Source organism: Phasianus colchicus, chromosome Z (genome assembly GCF_987193195.1).
Source record: "Phasianus colchicus chromosome Z, bPhaCol1.hap1.1, whole genome shotgun sequence".
Taxonomy (NCBI): domain Eukaryota; kingdom Metazoa; phylum Chordata; class Aves; order Galliformes; family Phasianidae; genus Phasianus; species Phasianus colchicus.
In genome coordinates this window covers 91,424,886-91,445,916 of record NC_143476.1, presented here as the reverse complement: position 1 = coordinate 91,445,916, position 21,031 = coordinate 91,424,886, and the positions used below count along the sequence as shown (strand labels likewise).

General features: G+C 39.0%; 1 protein-coding gene across 7 annotated transcripts in view; it reads left to right on the top strand.

Annotated features, from left to right (window-relative positions):
• Positions 1–21,031, top strand: part of NEDD4L (NEDD4 like E3 ubiquitin protein ligase) — a 133,252-nt gene that overhangs the window by 90,428 nt on the left and 21,793 nt on the right. For 5 of the 7 annotated variants that reach the window (XM_090130540.1, XM_090130546.1, XM_090130542.1 and 2 more), the window contains 11 exons: positions 1,253–1,303; positions 4,232–4,293; positions 4,396–4,498; positions 6,705–6,871; positions 9,171–9,303; positions 10,063–10,239; positions 12,203–12,277; positions 13,573–13,632; positions 18,117–18,248; positions 18,721–18,840; positions 19,873–20,070. In XM_090130540.1, coding sequence (XP_089986666.1) covers positions 1,253–1,303; positions 4,232–4,293; positions 4,396–4,498; positions 6,705–6,871; positions 9,171–9,303; positions 10,063–10,239; positions 12,203–12,277; positions 13,573–13,632; positions 18,117–18,248; positions 18,721–18,840; positions 19,873–20,070 — 1,278 coding nt within the window. The remainder of the gene's footprint in view (positions 1–1,252; positions 1,304–4,231; positions 4,294–4,395; positions 4,499–6,704; positions 6,872–9,170; positions 9,304–10,062; positions 10,240–12,202; positions 12,278–13,572; positions 13,633–18,116; positions 18,249–18,720; positions 18,841–19,872; positions 20,071–21,031) is intronic. The other 2 variants (XM_090130541.1, XM_090130544.1) reach the window with 1 other exon arrangement.

Sequence of the window (21,031 nt, the reverse complement as noted above, 5' to 3'; positions counted from 1 at the left end):
TTCCTGGGCTCCATCAGCAGAAGGGTGGCCAGCAGGGACAGGGAGGTGATTGTCCCCCTCTACTCTGCTCTTGTGAGGCCCCACCTGCAGTGCTGTGTCCAGGTCTGGAGCCCCCAGTACAAGAAAGACAGGGAGCTGTTGGAGAGGGTCCAGAGGAGCCACAAAGATGATCAGGGGACTGGAGCACCTCCACTACAAAGACAGGCTGAGGGAGCTGGGCTTGTTCAGCCTGGAGAAAAGAAGGCTGCGGGGTGACCTCATGGCAGCCTTTCAGTACCTAAAGGGAGCCTGCAGACAGGAGGGGAATCAACTCTTTGAAAGGGTGGATAACTGCAGGACAAGGGGAAATGGTTTGAAGCTGAGGGAAGGAAGATTGAGGTTGGATGTCAGGGGGAAGTTCTTCACAGAGAGAGTGGTGAGGTGCTGGAACAGCTGCCCAGAGAGGCTGTGGATGCCCCGTCCATCCCTGGAGGTGCTCAAGGCCAGGTTGGATGGGGCCCTGGGCAGCCTGGGCTGGTATTGAATGTGGAGGTTGTTGGCCCTGCATGTGGCAGGGGGTTGGAGATTCGTGATCCTTGAGGTCCCTTCCAACCCGGGCCATTCTGTGATTCTGTGATTACCAGAAGAGCTCTGCTGTGTGAGGTGGGAGGTGTGAATGGGTGGTTTGGCCCTTGGGTACCATCCTGTCCAGACATCATCAGGTGTCACTGGGCGCTGGAGAGATGAGGCTGCCATCAAGTTCTATTGCCTGCTTTCTCTTTGCTAAAGTGATATACTCTTAGTTGAGGGGAAGCTGTTTGCAGCTCATGCAACTGTGCCTTCACTGGTGGGACATTAGTTTTTCCTCCCTTCCCCATTAGTTGTGAATGTGAGGTTCTCCTTAAACGAAAGGTAAAACAGTAACCAAACTTGGACATGAACAGATGCTGAACTGCTGTGTCATTCTGCTTTTTAAGTGTGTATTCAGCCAAGAATTCGTGCACAGAGCGGATTATCATTTTGTGTTTTGAATTATATAATAGGTCGTTAGAGGAGGCACTGGAATTTCATCAGCACTCAGCACACTCGCTGTGGACTAAAAAGCCATTTTGAAGTGTCAAAGCATTCTGTTGGAATAGCTGCATTGTACAGAACTGTATTTATTCCTGCTTCATTGTGACAGGATTGGTGTTCATCATTTTTTACTTCTCTGGTGTAAATAGGACCTCATGGGTAAAATTGCTTATTTTCTGCTTTTTCTTTTCTTTGACAGACTAGAGACGACTTCCTGGGCCAGGTGGATGTACCTCTTAGCCACCTTCCGGTAAGAAATGCTTTTGTCTGTGTGCTTTTTTTTTTTTTTTTTGTCATCCCCAGCAGTTAAAAACTCATGACAGTTTACTGAAATAAATTCAACTTAAGGCACATATTCCCAGTAGAGCCATAGAGGCTGAAAGAAAAATCTTTCAAGAATAGAGCCCTACTATGCAGAGGAGTCTGCAGTTGTTCCCTTTGCAGAGGCTAGGGAGGTGGTGATTCTCTGATGCCTACTGAAGTTTCCAAAATCCAGATTTCTCTTGATGACATCTGACATGGCCAAGCTCCATTTCTTCCAGAACTTCTGTTAAAAGTGTGGAAGAAAATAAAAATGTTTTTTTTTGGTCCCATTTATTTGTCTAAATAATGCGTGGCTAAGGCTATGGGATAAGACTAATACTCTATCATCAGGTTTTTATAGAAGTGCTTTTCATATAACGTGCTCACAGAATGATGCTCAACATTCAGAAACTGCTCAATAGTGTCCGTAAAGTAATCTTAGTCCAATTAAGAGAGCAGCAGAATTATTACAGACTGCAGTGCATGAAAGCTTTCAATGCCAGTACTGAAAAAGTTTGAGGGAGAGCTCTGTGCTTCTGCTGTCAGTAGGTGGGCCCTCAGCACATCTGTTCCTGTTGTTTCATCGGGTTGGCACGTGCTGAAAAGGCCAAAGATGGTGCTGGATTGGAGACAGGGATGCTGTAATGAAAGACAAATAACTAAACGTCAGGATGTTTGTGATTGTGATGGTGGGTATTTATGAGGAAATGTGCTCCGAAGTATAAAATGATGGTGGAAGTTTTACTGTGTGCCTATTTTGCAGAGTCAGGTAGTATTTTACAGGGCCTTTTTTTTTAGTGATCATTAGTTTTAGTTATTACAAATCATCAACAAGAGCTGAGAGAGCTACAGGCATGTCACACACTTTCTGTGAACTGCCTCGAGAAATTAGCAGCTTTCTTCCTTCCACACTGCATAAGAGGTTGACTCTTCCTATACATGAGAAACTTCACTCTCTGTGGACTTAGCTAGCTAGCACTTGAATTGCATCTCTCTAGCTCGTATTTAAAACAGTGGAATGCTACACTTACTCTTTCAAATCATTTTTAGACTTCTACTGTCATTACATGTAAACTGCTAAATTAAAATTTCATAGCTGCTTCACTGTAGAATAAGTTCAATTGTACTATGACAAGAAAAGTTTATACTTAGTACTTCCCAGTTCTTTCCACTGAGGCTCACTAGAAAGTGAATGTGCTTCCTCTACAAAATCCCTTCTCTGCATGTTTGCAGAAACTTCTTTAGCTCCAGAAGGTGCTTTCTTCTCCTGAATTTCCCTTGCAAATACTTGTAATTCGTATCTCAGAACCATTGCACTGAGAGGCACACAGCAGTGTCTGCACTGAGTGCTTTCCTGCCCATACGGATGTACTCAAACTCTGTAACAGTGACTTACATCATGCTTCTTAAGGTCTGCACTAATTTGATGCTCAGGGAAACATCCCCTGTGTCTTTTTATTTTAATCCGTGTTTTCCTCATTCATCCTTCCTGTACACTGACAGGAGAGACTGTGATATATTCAATAGCAAATGTTTTCTTTTAGCTATAGAATTGTTTGGCAAAATCCTGGTTCTTGCTGATATTATCCAACCTTTCTCAGCAAAATTTAGTTGAAGTACACACCTTTTACTTAATGTACAGTGAATACAGATGAGACTACTAAAAAGCTATCCTTCATGCATGCTTCACAGTGCTGTTGGTTTGATTAAAAGCTGCTATCTCGCTGAGAAAATGGGAAGTCTGTCTCAGACAGATTAAGTGGAAACTTAATGCAGGAAATGCCTTGCAGGATGTTCTGTGACAAGCTAATCTGTATGGCATTTGATGTAAAATCTGCGATAGTGAGTTGGAATTTATTCTTAATGTACTGTTTATTGACTTTGAGGTACCACAGACAATAAAGCTTTTCATGAATAATACCTGGGAGATAGACTATCCTGTGTCTACAAACGTTTAGTAAAGGAATTGCATGCAAGTAGTATTCCTAATTGTAAAGATGGGGCTTGTAAGGGCTTTGCAGATATGCTATCATTTTCTGTAATTGGTGGCAGATGGGAGCAATGTTCTTCCAATTGTGCTCATATTAAGAAAACGTTGTGTAAATGTGGTCTTTATTGTAGCATGTGTTTACATCTTCAGTATAACACAGGTCATACTTCCAATTTCGTAGCCCCAGCCGTACAGTAACTACTGCACTCCTTAAAATCAGAAGATTTAATCTGTGTATGGATTTCTGCTTCTCCTATTTGCCTTCTCATTTCTAAATTTCTAGTTCTGTACCAATAATGGCCCTCATTTCACAGACATGGCGGGTGCAACAGATCTGAACTTCTTATATAATAGAAAGCTTTTAAGATTTAAAGCTTTATAAAACTTCCAGTTGAATGTAACTCAGACGGCGCAGCCTGTCAACCTGCAAATATTACTGCTCTGCCCCATAAGGAATTTCAACCTCTTACTGTTTTTCAAAATCTAAACAGCTTTGAAATGAGAAACAAAAGCTAGCTGAGCTGTATTTTTTTAAATAGTTTTCTAATGTGCATAAAAAAACACTCCTTCAAGTGGATGCATCCTCCTCTGGCAGTGCTGCTGGGTGTGAGCAGAAAGTTGGCAGGGGTTTGCTTTCTGGGATCTTCAGATCTGGCTGAACCATGTGCGTTTCCATGCAGCAGTGAGACCGAGTTCAGTCCATTGCTGGTATCTGCAGTGACATCTAGTGGACCTCTTGTGCAGCTATATATTAACCACCCACCCACCCAGGGTAACTCACACAGTAGATTCTTCTCTAGCAATGTCTGCAGGGTGAATGATCTTTATGGACTGCTGTGCTTGTGGGCAAGCCCTTTAAATTGTCTTTTTCTTACATACTTGTAGACTGAAGACCCAACCATGGAAAGGCCTTATACGTTTAAGGATTTCCTTCTCAGACCAAGAAGGTGAGGATTTGTATTTGTATTTTAAAACATTTCTAACTTCAAGGCTTATTACTTGCAACTGTTGAAGAGCTATCGAATTAAATGTAACTCCATGTCTTCTAGTCACAAGTCTCGTGTAAAGGGTTTCTTGAGACTGAAGATGGCTTACATGCCTAAAAACGGTGGCCAGGAGGAAGAAAATAGTGATCAAAGGGATGAGTCTGAGGTAAGACACTTAATCAAGAGATCACTATATGATATCTTCTTTTTGTCATTTTTATACATCTGGAGGTACGTAAGTTATTAGAGATTTAGATATAGCCATAGAAGACGCTGTGGTTTTGAAAGATAAAATGATGGTGTTAGTTTAGCTTCAACATATTATTCCCCTCCCATGTTTTCAAAACCATAAGATGATATTTTTTCTATTGTTTCAAGTGACACAATGAATTCTGAAGTCTCTCTGATTCAGTTGTGGTGGTTTTTTTTTCCATTTTCACGAGCATTTCCAAGGCTGTATAAGTCACGCCAAGAGAGCAGAAGAATTTGAAAAGTCTATCCACATAATTCATATTTGACATAAGCGTGATGGTCTGTTTTCAATATCTAAGTATGTCTTCCTCAGAAGTGTGTCCAAGTTAGCTGTTGGAACATTCTTCTTTATTTTCTTGGCAGCACCAGCTTCACAGAGAATAGTGCTCATGCGGGTACAGCAGGTTTAAAGACTTCCCAGCACTCCTACCACCATCATCCATTTTAAGAATTACTGTAATTAGAGCTGACAGAGTGGATGTTAGCCCAAGTTTGCTTTAATTACTAATAATGGGCAGTCATCTGTAACTTGAGAAGGGCTGTCATCCCAAGCCATACATTTGTGTTCTGCTGCTTCTCAGGAGGTCTGCTGGTACAGAGGCAGCTGAGGTGTCTCAGGGCACGTAGTAATGCAGCACCTCAGTTCATCACTTTTGGCACTTTACAAATTCAAAACCCAGCTTTTTTTCTCTCTCATCGTGTACAAAAAAGTGTATGTGTGTGTGTATAAATAAGCTTGTATTTTGTGTGTGTGTGCGTGCATGTAGTACAATTTGCTTAAAAATCTGAGGAGTTGATATACGTATGTATTTATATATCACACTCAAGCATATATTATTTTATAAAACAAACAGTAATCTGTGAATTTCATAAAAATGACCATATTTTTACTGTAACCTGATTTTTCTGTGATACTTGAAGTAACAAGACTATAAAAGGCTCCAATGTACTTACAGTTATTAAATTCTTTAATGAATGGATTCTTTTATGTAAATAATGTCTCATAATTTGTGCCTAAATAACTGACTTGAACTTATTAGCAGTTTTTTAGCAAAACTAGTCTGATAAGTATGTATTTCAAGAATAGAGTATCTCATGTAGAAAAAAATTTCAGCAGCATGCAAACAGTGATGCTCTCTTTAACCACGACCCCTATTTTTAACATTATTTATTATCTGTTTTGCTGTTGAGAATAAATTTTTGTGACCTTCATCAGTAAGGTCCTCCCAGCTCGAGTACATAAGATAATGCCACAAGGCCCTGGCAGTGTCCTACAGAAACAGCATTTTTATAAATCAGTGATAATGAAAAACTTGTATGTTTCATTTAGGAGCACACTTCTAATTCCTTCCCTTTAGGGAAGGAATTTTCTTATCTATAATTGAATTGCAGTATTTACATAGAAAGGATACCCTATGGCAATCAGATTTTAGTTTGAATTCAGGTAGATTTATGTATTAAACTTTTGAGGTATGCTTCTGACACAGGCATAAAATACAGTGTGGTTGCAGGGGGGGGGGATACTTAAAGTTGTGTTACACATTTGGAAGTAAAATCAGTTTTAGGTTGTTCTGTTTGCTTGGTTTTTAAATTTTTCCCAGAAAAGGCATGTTTGATTGATAAGGACATCTGCCTGTTGTTCTGCTTTTACATAGTTCCTTGGGAGTTTTTTTTTGCTGCTGTCAACAACTGTCAGACCCCTTGGCAAATTGCAGATGAGTCTGACGGAAAGATAGGACAGAGGTGGTGAACGGGAGAAGTTCCTGTGTGCTTTGGGAAAGCAAAAGGAAAAACAATGATTATCCTTTATGAGGAGAAGGACGCAGCTTGAGGTCAAAAGTTAGCAGTTGGTTCTCTTTGGCTTCATGACTGGAGATCTGCACCTGGCTGCACCTGGCACCTGGAATCCCAAACTTATAGTTTCAGTAGACTGGTAGAAGTTTAGAGTTTTTATCACTGAAATGTAGCACACGCTGTAATCATGAAGTTTCTTCCGTTTTTCATTGCCTTAGATTTAAAAAAAAAATAGGAAAAAAAAAATATTTGCCCTTGTGAGCAATACTGATGTACATTCTCTCTTTCACTTGAGCTCTAACATCTCTTTTACTCTCATTCCTAAGCATGGATGGGATGTGGTTGATTCCAGCGACTCTGCATCTCAGCGTCAGGAGGAGTTACCACCTCCTCCACTGCCTCCTGGGTGGGAGGAAAAGGTTGACAACCTGGGACGGACTTATTATGTCAACCACAACAACAGAACTACGCAATGGCACCGACCAAGTTTAATGTGAGTGACGCTGTAGTCCTTTGTCACGTTTGTGGGTATGTGCAAAAGTTAAGAAGAACAGATTATTTTCTTCTGTAGAGACTGTTGACAAAGTATTTTTAAAAAATGCAAGCACAGGCATTTCAGGTCTTTTAAGGTTTAATTAAGTTAGACTGATTGATTTTAAGGAAATCCTCTTTTGCTTATCTGTGCTTGTACTAATGCAGAGTTCCTGTTCAAGCCTTCATTATACACTGCCTGTAATTGGATTTATAATGTTGTAGCAATGTTTAACTGAAAATGTTAAGAGTTGTACTGAAATAATGAGTTAGTCAAACATCTTTTACTATTTTTCTGTATCCTAGATTAATTAGATTATCTTAGATTAATTAATTAGAATTTAATTAGTTTTTGTTCTGCAGATTTTGAACTATTTTTTTTTCAATGCTATCTCTTAAGCAGCTTTTACTTTTTCTCACGTGAATCCCATCCATCTTATAATGTATCAGTAAGTGTCTATAAAACTTCAGTTTTTATGAATTATTTAATTTAGCACCTCCTTGAATTCCGACTGTGGTAAATGAAGTGAAGATTACGTGGCTTCAGAAATCTTTACTGACACATATAAAAAAGTAATAATGATTGGAAAATGGCATCAGGTGGGTGTATAACTTGAGGGCTTCAGGGTTGGTGAGTAGCTAAGATGACCAAAAAGTCAGTGTCACAGGTGATTTGGGAATGCGTAATTACTACTAATACACTTCATGCATTATTCTAGGCGTGGTAAAGAATGAGGTGGACACCACACTCATGCAAATTAAGTAACCTTGGGGTTTTTATTGTCTCTTTTTTTAAGATAGAAACAAAGGAAAATTTAGAGTGATGCTGTCAAGCCTTGTGCCCAGGTGGCCAGTAAGGCCAACAAGGTCTTGTGTTGTATCAGAAGTAGTGTAGCCAGCAAGAGCAGGGAAATGATTGCTCCCCTGTACTCAGTACAGGGTGTGAAACTGTGGTGAAACTGCACCACAGTGCTGTTGAGCTCTCACTACAAGAAAGACGTGGAAGCCCTGGTGCATGTCTAGAGAGGGGAATGGAGCTGAGAGGGGTCTGGAGCACAGTGCTATGGGGACTAGCTGAGGGAATGGGATGGTCAGTGTGGGGAAGAGAAGCTCAGGGGAGACCACATCACTACCTGCCACTCCTGAAAGTTGTGGGAGCCTCTGCTCTCAGGTAACAGTGATGGGACAGGAGGTGATGGCTGCATGTTGTGCTAGGGAAGCGTCTGGTTGGATATTAGGATATTTGTTCTCAGAAGGGCTTCTGAGGCACTGAAAGAGGCTGGCCAGGGAAGTAGTTGAAGCACCATACCTGGAGGTATTCAGAAGATGTGCAGATGTGGCACTTAGGTGGCTAGTTTAGTGGTAGGGTTGGCTGTGATGGTTTAACGGCTGGACTTGATGATCTTAGACATCTCCAAACTAAGTGATTCTGATTTTGTAAATTTATGAAACCGCTAGCAGTGGAAGGTCTCATGGGGTTGATGGTAGAATCGATAGTGTTGGCCTCTCAGTTTGAGACTAGTAACTCAGATGCTAATCTAGTCATTAAGAGAAAATATTGATTATTGTACAGTCTGTGTCAGCTGAGTAATTTGTCTTGCAGGTTGTTAAAATGTGCCGTACTAAAATGTTTTCTCAAATAAATGTTCCTGAACATAATTCTCTTTAAAAGCTACGATCCCTCATCCTGAAGGAGCGGTTTAAAAGGAATACTGCTTTTTAACAACCTCTTGTGCCCCCTGAGTACTGTACTGGAGATGCAGAGATATGCGCAGGGGGAAGTTGCACAAGCCAGGAAGGGACACCATGAAGGGAATTTGTTTTTTTTTCCATTACAACCACTGCTGGTATGAGCTGAACTAGTGGTTGTAGCCAGCAACAGCTTGTTATTGCTTTGGCTGTTGCAAAAAGAAAAGCAATAGTTGGCATAAAGAGAGGGGCAGAAGTAAAATCTCAGTGTCAGGAATGATTCTGGTCATGCTGGGAAAGGATAAAAGGGGTTAACATGTTACAGTGGGGACTTATTTTTCTGGTTTAACAACTCCGTTGTACAAAGAATGTTAATTTCCAGTCTTACATGACATTCGTGAAATGCTTCTGGTTTTATTTCATTTGGATTAAAGAATTAAATTTCCTCCTGTTTATGAAGCCTGACATGTGCAAGAGTAATGAATTTTTTATTATAATCAAAAGCATTAATGAGTTTAACATTCATAGTTTTCTTGTTCTTTTCTCCTTCGCTTCTCTTCCCCACTATCCAGTGATGTGGGATCTGATTCAGATAACAACATCAGACAAATAAACCATGAAGCAGCCCATAGGCGGTTTCGCTCTCGAAGACACATTAGTGAGGATTTGGAACCGGAACCTATGGAGACTGGAGACATTCCTGAGGTATATAAAGGTCTTGTTTTTAAGAATTTAACCAACCTCAGGCCCAAACGTTTCCCATTTTATAAGCTAATTGCTATACACCATGAACAGTAATGGTTTTGCATGGTATTTATGGAAATCGACTGAGTAGAATACCGGAGACACAGTAAGAACCCTAGATAGTTATACTTTCCTGCTTTTGTAGGTGGCCAGCCGAGTATGCACAGTGTTAAGTACCATGTAAATGCTAGGACGCACATTTGTAATAGCAAGCACTGCTCGTTATCTCTAAGTAGATAAAACACTTTCAATATTCTGCTTTGGAGAACAGTGAGACAATTTTTAAGAAACAAAATGTACCAAATGGAACTGCCATTTGTTTGAGTTTTCTTCAGTGTCTTGATTTAGAAGGAAAACAGGCTCTATTTAGAAGGAATACTTGGCTCTATTTAAAACTCTGAGATCTTGTTAATCAGTATTTTTAATCTACCGGTTGAATAACGTAATGAATTTTGGTAGATATTTTTAAGCAAACTTTTTGTGTAAAGCTCTGATCCCATTCAGCCTTAAGGAATGTTTTATGTTGAATGTTTTTATGAATGTTTTTACTGAGAAAGACAAGTGTATTTGTGTGCGCTAGCGATTAGTTTATTTCATTAAATATTAATGCTGATGCTCACACTTGTGTTTGCCACAGCGAGGTGGCTACCTGGAATGCACAGGGAAGGAGAGGCTTGGTTTGACTTTGAATAGTTAACACGGTTTCTTTTCTTTTGTCAGCCTTGGGAAGCCATTTCAGAGGAGGCGAGTGCAACTGGGGATTCTTTAAATTTATCGTTGCCACCACCTCCTGCATCTCCTGTATCCCGTAGCAGTCCTCAGGAGCTATCTGAGGAACTGAGCAGAAGGCTTCAGATCACTCCAGACTCTAATGGGGAACAGCTGAGTTCTTTGATTGTACGTGACACGCTGCTTTCTCTGTATACATCTTTACTACTGTGATCTTTGTTAGCTTTACATAATCCTGAATTGTTTGTGTGGATGAGTAGGTATTGCTGGTCTTAGGAAAAACTGAATAACAGCTGTTAAAAGCATCTTAAAAAAAAAAAAACTCAGCTTAATTTCACCACAGAACAAACTGCCTTGAAGAGCAGACCTCCTTTATTTAGGTTTAATATTTTTTTTATTTTCCTACATGAGTTTAATTTGAGAGTCTACTCCTCTTATACCTTTAGTGAAACAAAATGCATCATATGATACTAGAGAGCATCAAGCTAGGAATATCCAAAAGAAAGTGGAAAGACTGAATAATGCTCCAATCATCATCCACTCCAGTATTTGATAACTTTTCAAAGCTTGGTGTTTACCTATGCATATTTATGCCGAAGAATGTCTTGTATTAGAATTTTATAAATCCCCATCATAGTTTACTGTTTAATTGTTACAAGACTAACAAAGGATTAGAATTGAAAGGAGGTATTTATGGTGAAATGCTCTGTGGATTTATTAATAACTAGTCTGGAGAACCACAGCCAGTTGCTTGAAGTGAGAAAAAAATGTAAGTTCTGTTTGTGTGTGTTACCTGTTAGTTGGACACACTTATGATGCCACAAAAAGTAAGGATACTGTGCTTTCAACTGTTGAAATGGCTTATGTCTCTTTGATTGAGAAAACAATTGTAAATATAAAAGAGAACATTGTGTTGAGATTTAATCATTTCCTTGGTGTGTGCTATTAAGGTACCTTTGCAGTTAAAGTGAGGGGTGATCACACTTACTCTTTCTCTGATCAAATAGAATCTTGATTAGGTGCAAATTTTTCACAAAGAGCCTATGCAATGTATACAATGACTTGAATGTTATACAGAGATCAGTTCAGCAAGTTTTAGCTCTGATTGCCAGCCATCTGCACAAAGTCTGCTTCTGTAGATAACTGCAGGTTTAAAATAATTAAATAATTAAAATAATTCAGTGGTAATGTTTCTGTACAAAGTAGCTCTTTTATGACCCATTAAATAACACTGCAATACAAATTTTAATAAGACCACACTTGCTAAGTAAGAAATTGTCAGAGCATTTAGTGTCTGTGTTACACTACCCATTGAACTGGGTGTTGTGATACTGAAAGGAATAAAATGAAGGAGCTCTGAAATTATCCTGTCTGCACATGGAGATTAAGTGGGTCAGCAGTCCATGGCCCCAGAGGATCTGTCAGGGCAGCTTGTGTGTGTGACTCTGTTCCCACAGCTCTGGTCTCTGTGAGAGCTCACTGGCCTGATCCAGCACTTAACTCTGGGCAGTGCTTCTCCTGGGCTTGCAAATCTGCCCAGTTCTGAGATTTGTAATAATAGCAAAGAGACATCAAGAGCATTGTTTGGATTGAGCAGGGTGGTAGGAAGGGTTTGGCACTGCCAGCTAAACACAAGGTACGTCTGCTTGACATCTCCTCTTGACCCAAATTCCCCAAAGCTGTGAGATCAGCTCAGTGACTGTGCAGGCTGTTGGATCCAGGACTTTTCCTAAACCCAAATCTAGACTGGCTTTGCATGAACCTGACTAAGATCTGCAGGCTGCTGGCTGTACCTAGAGGTGCTTTGATCTCGGCCAGGCTCCCAGTGGAGGTTCTGCAGAGCATACTGCTTTCCCACCACAGGCTCAGGGTGCCATCAACACCACATGGTCATCACATGTGTTCCTGGCATCTCATTGTGCCCACATCAAGGAACAAACACAGTAAGCCATGTGTGGGAATCCAGTATCTCTAATGTATTGATTTTCCAAGGGCTATATTGACAGTATTCAGCCAGGAGTTGCATGTCTTCCTTAAGCTGCTTGTTCTCCCTCTGGATTTTCTAAGGTGTCTTCCAAAGATACTTGAAAATAGTTAAACTTACAGACGTTTTCTTTTTTTTTTTTTTCAGCAAAGAGATCCTTCCTCAAGACTGAGATCTTGCAGTGTGACAGATACAGTTGCTGAACAGTCTCAATTATCTTTGGTAAATGAAAGCTAATCTTTATTTATTTCTTCATCTTTTAACATCATCTGATTCTGAATGGGTCTTTTCCTAGATCAGTTCTAGGCAGATCTAGTGCAGCTATGGACGTGAAACCAAAACAGTGTCAGAATACAAAGTACAATGAGGAATTCCAAAAGAGATAAAAAAAATGTTTTGAGACAGAGTATAGTCATACTGTCTGACTTCAGTTATCTAACACAAAAATGTAGTTTACTAAACACTTGATGTATGAAGTGGAGAGAGAAAACTTTCCCATGAGTGTTTTCTGGTAGGGTATCAATCCACACACACAAAAGATTACACAAATTTACCATGAAAATATTAAGTAGGGAGCTACTGATAAGTTCATTGCTAAAGCTGATGTCTCTCCTTTGTTTCTTTCTGTTGTTATTGGTTAGACACTTAGTGTAACTGTAGTATTTTTTTCTTTGTTCTGTGAGTTCTGTATATTCAGTGTATCTACATTTGTTGCTTGTGGTTGCATGCAGTGGCTGTTGTTCAAAAGAGTGCTTATGAAGTATGATCCACCTCTTCACTTTCTTCCCCGGATAAACAATTGTGTGGTTTTCAGTACGATTATGCCTTAACTGTCTTCTCTCCACACTAGAGGAAACTGGCACTTAACGAAGTCTGATCCAGAGATGGTCTGCTGCTTAATTTAATATAACCTCATGGAGTATGAGTGTCTTTACCTCATGCAGTCACTTGGGGCCTTGTCGTGATCCATCTTTCAGTTTGCTATTGCAGAGCATTCATTTATTTAGCAGAAGAATTGAAATCATTGCTCTATTACAAGGATGTCTCTTGATTTTAATCTTTATTGAACCAATGATAGTTTATCTTCCAGCAACTAAATCCATACCTTCTTTCTAAATTGTGCTGATTTTGACTGTATTAATTCTTAGTGAAAATTTGAAATGCCACCTTCATATTTTTGATCTAACTTTTTCTGGTGATCAAAATGAATCTTTGTTTCTAAAGGAAATTAATCACGTTACACTTAGAGTGAATGATCTTGTCATCCTTAGCAATACTGCTCATACGCTGTTCTCTTGAAATTAATTCCTTTGGTGATTTTTCTGTCAAGTTCTATCTTGTTTATCAGTGATTGATAGCTTAATTTTTTTTTACATCATCTTTAAAATTATTTAAAACTAATTGCTCTTTGAATAAATTTTAGACTGGAGATGATTCCTTATTCCTAAAGACGTAAGAGTAATCTGTGTCCTTCAACACAAGTGTACTTATCTGTAACATTAATTATCATTTAACAGCAGAGTGGTCCATCTAGGAGAGCTCGTTCTTCAACTGTCACAGGTGGTGAGGAACCAACGGTAATATCTTTATCCAACACTATCTCTAAATAAAATGTGGGTGAATTTAGGTCTTGTACAGTAATTAACATTTTTTCACAGAGCAGCAATGTGATAATTGACATGTAGCCACTGAAGCAGTTGTTGCATTTAATTAGTTATTTATTTATTACACTTCAGATTTTCTCAAATAATGCTTAATTCTAACTTCACTCCAATTTAAGGCTATTTTATTACTAGTACATGCTAGTTTTAACAAAGCTTTACTAAAAACATACCATAAACTTCTAAAAAACAAGATACAATGCCTAATTCTTTAAAACGTGAAATAATCAATGTTTAAAGATATCAACTCAGCATACTTGTATCTTTCATTATGCTTCTGTCTTCCCTTACTCACTGTTAGACTGATTCATTTAGATTCATAAGATTGATCTTAATTTGAGAACTGTGCAAAGATACGTCATTATGGATTGTAGTGGTCTTAATTACAGCCAATTTTCATTTTCCAGCAGTTATTCCTCACTGCAAGGCTGAAATTTTGCTTTGCTCATCTGGTAAAGTTCTTGAAATGCTTTTCTGAAAGAATTTTTCTGCATAATTAAAGACAAGCAGATTTCATTTATATTGATCTTTGCCAAAAAAAGTCTCGTTCTGATAGTCTGAAACAAATTATTTCATAGAAAGCATTATCCACTGACAGTAATAATTGGCTTTCATGAGTATTTGCACTCTTAGGTAATTTACTTCAGGGATGTACTTCAGGGATGTAAATCAAAGTTGGTACGTTTCTTATTTGTATGCAGTAGTGTCAGACCTTGGTTTGTGTTCTGATGCAGCATTCTGTGACGCTGTTTGTATTTACTGTTTTTTCAGAATCAGAGGAGCATTAGGAGTATTTCGTTCCTGCAAATTGTAATATTTTTTTTGTGTGTCCTTGAAAATCCTCCTTGACTTTTTTATTAATAGATGATCTTGTGTTGATTATACTTCTTAAAACAGTAATATTTTCTGCTATTTCTGCTAAAGCTGAGTTCATACTTCCCTGTCTCATAATTAATGTCTCTTTTTTTTTTGTTGTTCCAATGTAAGTTTATTGCAGCTTACTTAACGGGAACCTTCCCCTTGCTATCTTCACTCAGCATGCATCTATACTATGAAACCCAAATCCACAGACTGCTCAGGACTTAAATATGAATTCTTTCTTGCACTTAAATCCAGATGCGCATTCTTCAAAGGTTGCCACTTTTTTGTCCTTCAGGGACATCAAATATGTAGACATAGAATTTGTCAATGCTGAAGTTTCTAGGGCAATTCAGTTTTGCTTTCAGACTTCCTCTAATACCCATCACAAATAAGCCTTTTGATAGTTCCCCCATGTTTCTATTCTGCATGGTAGAGTATGTTGCTATCTAAAGTATGGCAGGGAGACTGAAGGGCAAGCTTCCTGTTTTGCAGATTGCATACATGGTTGCATTAAACCAGCCACTAGAAAGGAGAAGGGCTGCTGACAGTTGGAGTTGTTTTGATAGTCTGATAAAGGGAAGATCAGATGATAAAGCTGAGCATCTTTCCGGTGTTGCTGTATACTCCAAGCACCAAGTCAGTTGAAGCTGATTGTTTGCATCATGCCAAGAAGAGAAGGTGTATTTTTACAACCCAGACTATCAGCTAGCTTAATTGTCTAATTTTTAATTAAAATTCGGCTTGTGGACTGTATTCAAGCCACTTACTATGTCCTTATGACCACCAGTTAATAGCTTAGCAATGGTTAGAACAGTCTTGGTGAAGGTGCTCTCCTTATCACAGCCCATCAGCTACATGAAATGAAACAAGTGGGAAAAAGCACTTTCCAGCATTTGACTACTCTGGAAATGAATAAATTGGAGTTTGCTTCAGCGGGTATTAACTCAGCTTCCTTATCAGTTTTCCTTTTTCTGTCTCCTAATGTGCCGCATCAACTTTCTAACCCATTCATTTTCCTTTCTAATTTTTTTTCTTGATTGTCAGACGGTTCTCCAGCTCATTGTGTCAACTATACTGTTCTGCTAAAAAGCAAACATACTGATTTAAGCAAGAGCTCTGGGAAGAGGTCTTGAGAATATGAAGCGAGAACAAGGATTGCTGTAAATCACTTTGCTGGAGCAAAGAATGTACAGCGTAGAAAAATAATTTACTGAGAATCTTTGGGGACTTGAGATGTTACCAAATCCTGCTGTGCAGTGTTATTCACATGTTTTATCTCTAAGTAGTAGTTTTCCACTGCATTAATATTTTTAAATAGAATGATCATACCACACAAACCACTGTTTATAAAGACACTGAAAGAGTAATTTCTTTTTTTGCTTTGTGGTTAGGCATGGTGAATAAAGCTGAGAGCCTAGGGAAACAGAGGTGGTTATCCAAGCTGCCTTAGTTGTGTTGTAATGCTTATGGTCTCGTAAGTCTGCACAGTAAGTCAAAACGTGGAGGTATTTGGTAATCTCCAAGGCTAATTCTTCCTTGATTTTATTTAAAGATCATATAAAAGAATGCGAATAGTCTTCTTTAAACATCTTCTATCTCTTAATATCATTCACTGTCTCATATTCCAGCATCCTCTTTTTCTGCAGGAGATCTCAGTATTTTTAAGACCTCTTCCACTACAGTTATTTCTTCTAACCTGCTCTGTTTTCCTCCACAGCTGCCTTACCTTTTCAGTTGCCTTCCAGAAGCGCTCACAAAATTTGATTCACATTCACACAGTGAGAATTTAAGAGCTCAGAGATGTCTGTGTGTTAATCCTCTGTGGGACTGAGTCTTCATAGAATCAGAGTTTTAGGGGTTGGAAGAGATCTTTAGAGGTCATCTAGTCCAGCTCCTGTGCTAAAGCAGGAGAAAAGATAAATTCAGTAATATATCTTTACCAGAGTAATTTGCCTGTATTGCTGAACTTCTGCCTGCCTGCACTTGCATATGAAATAGCTCTGAAACAGAAGCTGCCTTTCAGGTGTGGGTAAAACACTCAAAATCCCACAACAGTCACCTTTGCTCACTGTAAATTATGGTCTGCCATCACTGAGCTGGGCAAAGACAAATGCCTGAGTCTGGGGTGGTTAAACTTGGGCTCCAAAAGAGGGATTAGTGAGACCAGTGAGGAAGGAAAGCATGCAGAAATTGATAGAACAGTGAAGCTCAAACATCTCTTTATTCCAGCACTTGATGAGGTCTTTTAGATTTCACCATTCTTCTGCCATGAAGGCAGCTATGTTGAAGAAGCAGAGCGATCTCTAGCATTACAGAACCCTGATAGGTAAAATGTGACTATATATTTTCATGTGATTGATCTGTTGATTGAACCAAGTGCATAAATGCATTTTGATGTAAATAGCAAGGTGCAGATGCTGAATAGCACCTTAAACCTGCCTAGTCCTTTATGAGATGTCAGCAGAATCTGCTTCATTAGAGAGCATTCTTTAAAGAGCAAGAATGCTGTCCTGCTGGATGCAGAGGCAATACAAGCAAGTGATGTCTACAGAGAAAAGGAGTCCCAAACTGGAAAGTGATGGAGCTTAAACATGTGAATAACAATCTGGAATTGTAATCTGACTCCCTGGGCATCTTCCCCTCCTGAAATGTGCTTTTAGATGCAGACAGGTTCAGTATTAGAATTTCTTCCTAGGCTTTTTGCCCTCCAAAAGCTTTGCTGCTCATGTACACTGTATTTTTTAATTCTGTATGTCACAGAAACAAATGTCCACTTGTTTAAATCACTGAATATTTTGCTGCCCACAGAGACCTCAGAAGACAATGTCTCTTGTAGCATAACTGTTGTGTTAAATAGTGACATAATTTGTTTAATGATAATTGGTGTCATTGTCCTCATTGTCTGTCTGTTTTCTTTACAGCAACGTCTTTGTTGTGCAACTTTTTAATTAGAAAAGCGGTATCTTTTCATTCTAAAGTTTGGGCTCAAGTTTAGGGTGTATCCTCTACTTTAGGACACCTAATCCTGAGTGCAATTGTTTGTAACTAAGAAGATGTTTGGACTTCACTTTTTAAGCCCACAGCGGTTTGCTGCAATTGAGTCAAGATCCCATGGTAGAGATGAGGTCAGAAGTGGAGAGATCTTCACTGGAAAGCGTGATCACTTCCTTTCTTATTTATCCACATCAATGTAAAGGGAAAAATCAACCTTAAGGGAAAATCATTACAACGCAAGGTTTCTTTTTGTCATTATATGTAACATACCAATTTAAAAGTTTGAGGGCATATATGCTTAGCTAGTTTTGGAACAAGAGACCTGAATCTCTGCATAAGTGAATCAAAAGATCTATTATGAGAAACTACTATTTGACTCAGAGGGGTTTGAGGAAGAGCTTATATTAGATGATTTCCCAGGCCACATTTTCTGTACGTTTGATAGTTGTTAGAATTACGTGCATCAACAAGTTCTTTTGAAAGAACAGGGTTAACTTTTTTCAGCTAATAAAGAAATAACAATATGGCAATTTCTTGTTGAACAGCCTTCAGTGGCCTATGTCCACACCACGCCAGGCTTACCTTCAGGCTGGGAGGAAAGAAAGGATGCAAAGGGCCGTACTTACTATGTCAATCACAACAATCGAACCACAACCTGGACACGGCCCATCATGCAGGTATGGAGATCTGTTGCTCTGTTTAGATTGCATACGTTTAGATAGCATCATATTGAGTATAATTCCAGTGGAAGCAGCTCGTTAGAACTCTGAATTAAAAAAAAAAAAAAATCCAAGCGTGCTCACAACAGCTCAGGATAATCATAAAAAAATACAGGTGGGATTTTTGTTTCTATGCTTCTCTTAACTTCAGTAGTTGCAGATTAAGTTGATGCTACAAGGGAGGGCATTTGTAGAGAGGAACGAAACACAAAGAAAGACAGACATCTCTGTAGGTTTGAATTTGAAAGTTCTTTTACTTAATTAGTAATTCCAGATGTTTTGTGTCTTTGCGATGGAGTTCCAATTAAATAATGTGCTTGACTAATAGCCATAATAACGATACTAAATACTTACATAATTTTCAATTGCTTTGACTTTGGATGAACTGCGATCTTGATGACTGGCTAACTTGGTTTTGCATCTGAAACAGCTTGCAGAAGATGGCATGGTTGGGTCAGCAGCAAACAGCAACAACCATCTGAGTGAGCCCCAGATCAGACGGCCCCGCAGCCTCAGCTCACCCACAGTCACCTTATCTGCTCCACTCGAGGTGAGAAACACTGTTAGCATCACAGACCACCTTGTATCTGACTTCTCTCTTGGTTACCTTTATAACTTTCTCGTTCCCTTTCAGTTATGCAGCACAGCATTGCTATTGTTACAACATTCTTACTGTTTTGTTTGATATAATATATTGCTATTTTCTTCTAACGTTTTTCCATCTGAATCTTTACATCATACAGTAGTGTTGCTTAACTTTGATCATTGGATGATGTGAATGAATAGTCTGGCACATGCAATAAAAGATTGTGTTTTTCTTGTATGATTAAATCTCACAAATCAATTAAACATGGCTGCATTGAGGAGAGAAAGTTATGAAAAACTGCATCTTCAAATGGAAGGTGGAGCACCTTTTTTGTCATTTCTCACTTTTTCCCCTGGACAAACTGTGAAAATCTGTAAATTTCAAGCTGATATAAGAAGTCTAAGCCTACACTTACTTAAGGAACTTGTTTTAAAACCATGTTTAAATGTTCTTTCTGAAATTGTAGTTGGGACATCCATTAAGAAGTGCAGGCTGGATGTGGCTCTGGGCAGCCTGGTCTGATGACTGGCAACCCTGCCTGTGGCAGGGGGTTGAAACGAGATGATCGTTGTGGTCCTTTCCAATCCAGGCCATTCTAGGATTCTATGATAATGTCACTTCACATTTAGTATACTTTCCTATTTAAACTAACACCTATTGCACCACAAAGTACAAAGCAGTGCTTGTATCTTTTCCTTTTTAAAACGAAATGTTGACATGTACAGACCAGCTTCAGTAAAATATGTAATCAAGTGGTCATTATCATCACATAGGGATATGATCAAAATCTGTGCCCTTCAAAGTGAAAATCTTCATGAGTGACAAGGAATAGCTAATTACTGATAACTTTCCTGCATTCTAGGAAATCAATGCTAGCACTTAATTATAGTGTAAATTGTGTCTGGAATGAAAAACTTCTTGCTGTGATATCACATTGTATTCAGTTTCCTTTATTAAGTGGCATTTGGCAAATCCTTATACCTTCCCCTCTGACAGGGCATGAAGGACTCCCCGGTGCGCAGAGCTGTGAAGGACACCCTTTCCAACCCGCAGTCTCCGCAGCCCTCTCCCTACAACTCTCCCAAACCACAGCACAAAGTTGCTCAGAGTTTCCTCCCTCCTGGCTGGGAGATGCGGATAGCACCCAATGGCAGGCCCTTCTTCATCGATCACAATACTAAAACTACTACTTGGGTAAGGGGAAATTTAGATAATGAAATTCAAATGGCTTTGTCTTTACTGCTCTGTTTTCCAGGCTGTAGACCCTCTATTTCGCTTAGGAACTGGTCTTGTGCTTAAGATGCAAGTTCCAGTCAAGGGATTTGTCAGTCTGAAGTTATTCATAAAGCTGAACAAAGGGAGACTGACTCCTCCATGCAGTGGTGTACCGTAGCCACAGTCTGAAAGAGCAAATGTGACGCAGTGGCTGTAGTGGTGCCATTGCTACACTCAGGGAAAGGAAACTTATTTGTACATAACCACTGCAAGTTGTTTTTGGTGGATTTATGTATCATGTATCTACCATACAGTAGCATTTTGTGCTTGACTTTTTTATACTTGGCAAACCAATACAGGTATTACCTTTTAAATTGCTCAAAATTGGGTTTTGCCAGCATACAGTGTGATGGAGATTTGGTGTGCTGTTCAGTTTGAGGCTGCCTCTAATTCTTGAATTTCTTTCCTGTTTATATAACGTATGTTCATCTTCGGTGAGCAGTATCCATCTTATTATTTGTTTTGTGTCATGAGGATCTGTTTTTCAATAATTCCACATTTTCAATCAGCAAGTGGGGAAAACATTAAAGTAGGAAAAAATGTCAAAGCTGACTCAGCATTTCATGTCACCATTTAAATATGAGTGGAACTTTAATTTTATAGATGTTATTCAAATTCCCAGCAGCAACTATTTTAAGGGAAATATTTCAAATGGTGGCTCTTAATCATGTTCCCAGATGCGTGTGGGTAGGTTATGTGTGGAGATCTCGATCACTGTGACTCCAAATTGATCTTCTGTGACCTATTTTACTTGCCTCTTTTTACATCTTTTGTTCATTAATGTGGTATCTGTGGATTAATAAAAACGTAAGAAGCTCATTTACATCATTTTCCAACCTTATTTCTTTTGAGGTTTTGAGAGCCAAAAATGTACAGATGA